The sequence below is a fragment of the Sardina pilchardus genome, chromosome 12, assembly GCF_963854185.1.
Source record: "Sardina pilchardus chromosome 12, fSarPil1.1, whole genome shotgun sequence".
Lineage (NCBI taxonomy): Eukaryota > Metazoa > Chordata > Actinopteri > Clupeiformes > Clupeidae > Sardina > Sardina pilchardus.
The window spans coordinates 26055231-26057730 of NC_085005.1; the positions used below are offsets into that span (position 1 = coordinate 26055231).

Here is a 2500-nt window from a genome sequence, read left to right on the forward strand (position 1 = left end):
GGGGGGTAGCCGGGCCGGGGCGGACCCTGAGGTAGTTTGAGGGAGCCCCGGGGGTAGGTGTCGCCCCCGGGACCCTGCGGACTGCCGTCACGCACCGAGCGCTCGTAGTCCTGGGGATGGGTAGAGGAGACAGGGAGAGGGAGAGGAAGAGGAAGAAAAAGATAGAAGAGAGGGAGAGAGAAAGAGAGAGAGGCAATGAGAAGAGAGATAGAAAGAATTAGTCAGTGTAAGCACAGAGATTTCTATTTCATATGTTTTACTCATCATTTTTGTAGTTGAAGCTCATCTGTCGTCTGAGTTTTTGAATAAACGTCACAAATACGAAGCAAGAGTATAACATTTCTTTTTGCGCTTTAAGAGAAATAAGTGGAGACAGAAAGTTGGGAAGAGAGAGAGAGGAGGAGAGGGAAAGGGAGAGGGAGAGAGTGAAGCAGACAGAAGAGAGAGAAGGAGAGAAAAAATGATCTTTAGAAACAAGAGACAAGAAAGAGGCGTGGTTAACAGAATCAGTCTGAGAGTTGTGGCGTGTTGCGGTCATTGATATCCGTCCGTGTCCATCCCTGATATAATTCATAATCAATACAGATCTGTCTGTGTCCATTCATCGTCTCGTTCATAATCGGTCCAGAGATGCCCGTGATGCTGCAGAGAGGCACAAAGCCTCCTTTAACCTTCGGTTTAATGGAGCGCACTCAGCTGCTGCAACTACGGCGATGCTTCATCATTACCACGGCAACGGGATGCCCCTACCTCGTCGTTTATCATGGCAACGGGGGAAACTCCCATCAGCAGACACACACACACACACACACACACACACACAGATACACACACACACACACAAAACAGCTCAGATCTGCTAGCTAGGAGTTATCACACGCTACCAAAACTCTCTCTCAGCCAGATGTGCCAGGGGTGTGTTTGTAACGGTGGCCAGCTGGTACATTGGTGTGTAGTATTTGGATTGGGCAATCAGATAGAAACGTTTGAAGTGAATGTGTCTTTGTTGGGATGTCACATTTGATTAGTTTTTGTGTAAACATTTCAAATTGATCAGGTCCAGATGAATATGCCAGGTCCAAATAAATCTGTTCTAGAACAGGTCCAGACACATTCTAGATCACATCCAAATACATTCTATATCAGATCCAGACACATTCTAGATCACACACGTTCTAGAAAAGAGCCAGACACAGATCCGGGTTTGCTCCAGCTGATGACAGTACTCCATATCTAATATCTACTCTGATCAGAACTAGATCTGTGCTGAGCAGAAGAGGAGAGGAGGTGTGCAGTGCACTGCCATTTAGGCTGTGTGTGTGTGGCAGTGGGCTGCAGTTACGCTGGCGGTCTTTGGCTGGCTAGATACTGCACCTAGAGGAGGAGTGGGCAGCGCACAGAGGCACAGTGATCCAGGTGAGCTGCTACCTGCCTTATAGTGGATGTGATCCAGGTGCGCTGCTACCTGCCTTATAGTGGATGTGATCCAGGTGCGCTGCTACCTGCCTTATAGTGGATGTGATCCAGGTGAAACCTTTCAGAAGTTTACACTGCAGCTCTCTGCCGCTGCAGAGGACTAAGATACACTTAGACAACCTACTCTATTGCCATTGCAAACACGCACATGCACAAGCACACACAAACACACACACACACAAAACACAGACACACACACACACAGACACACACACACACACAGACCACAGATAGACAGACAAACAAACAAACAAACAAACAAACAGACCACACACACACACACACACACACCATACGCACAGCTCTTCAGCTAGGAATGAAAAGCACGAGTGCACTCTCTCTGGGATGACTCAAGTTGTTCTCATCTGCTTTGTGTGAGATACACTCTGATGATGAGTCAGGCTTGCCCCCCCCCCCCCCCCACACACACACACACACACATTACACATCCACTCACACACGCAGAGATAGTAATGAAATACATTTTCCTCAACAGTCCGTTCTCCATAGAGGGCGCTGGAATATTCTTTAGCACTTATAATATTTACAGTAAGTATGTGTGCACAAGCATTATACCCATTAGCCACAGATCATCACATGACCTTTCAGCTGGTGAGGCTTTGATCGTTTAGTCTGCCATTATTTTATTTTCTGATACTGTATATTTAGGCACTTTGATGGCTATGTTTTTTATATTACAATTTAATGCTGGCCTCTATCTCTCCCTCACTCTGATACACACACTCACCACACACGTGTGAAAACACAGACACACACACACACACACACACACACACACACACACACACACACCTTGAGAGTGTGTGTACAGTAACTGTGTGTGTAATCATCCCCACATGCACCAGAGGTGTGATGATGACGCGTCATGGCAATGCTAATACTCACGCCCTGTAACCCCACCTCTCGTGAGGAGCACACACACACACATACTGTATACACACACACACACACACATACTGTACACACACACACACACACACACACACACATACATACTGTACAC

General features: G+C 46.9%; 1 protein-coding gene across 1 annotated transcript in view; it reads right to left on the reverse strand.

The window, feature by feature from the left end:
- The window catches only part of pak5 (p21 protein (Cdc42/Rac)-activated kinase 5), a 65657-nt gene that overhangs the window by 12963 nt on the left and 50194 nt on the right, over positions 1-2500 (reverse strand). Inside the window, exon 4 of the mRNA XM_062550300.1 lies at positions 1-110. This exon is cut by the window's left edge and continues 508 nt beyond it. Within this exon, the coding sequence (XP_062406284.1) occupies positions 1-110 (110 nt within the window). The remainder of the gene's footprint in view (positions 111-2500) is intronic.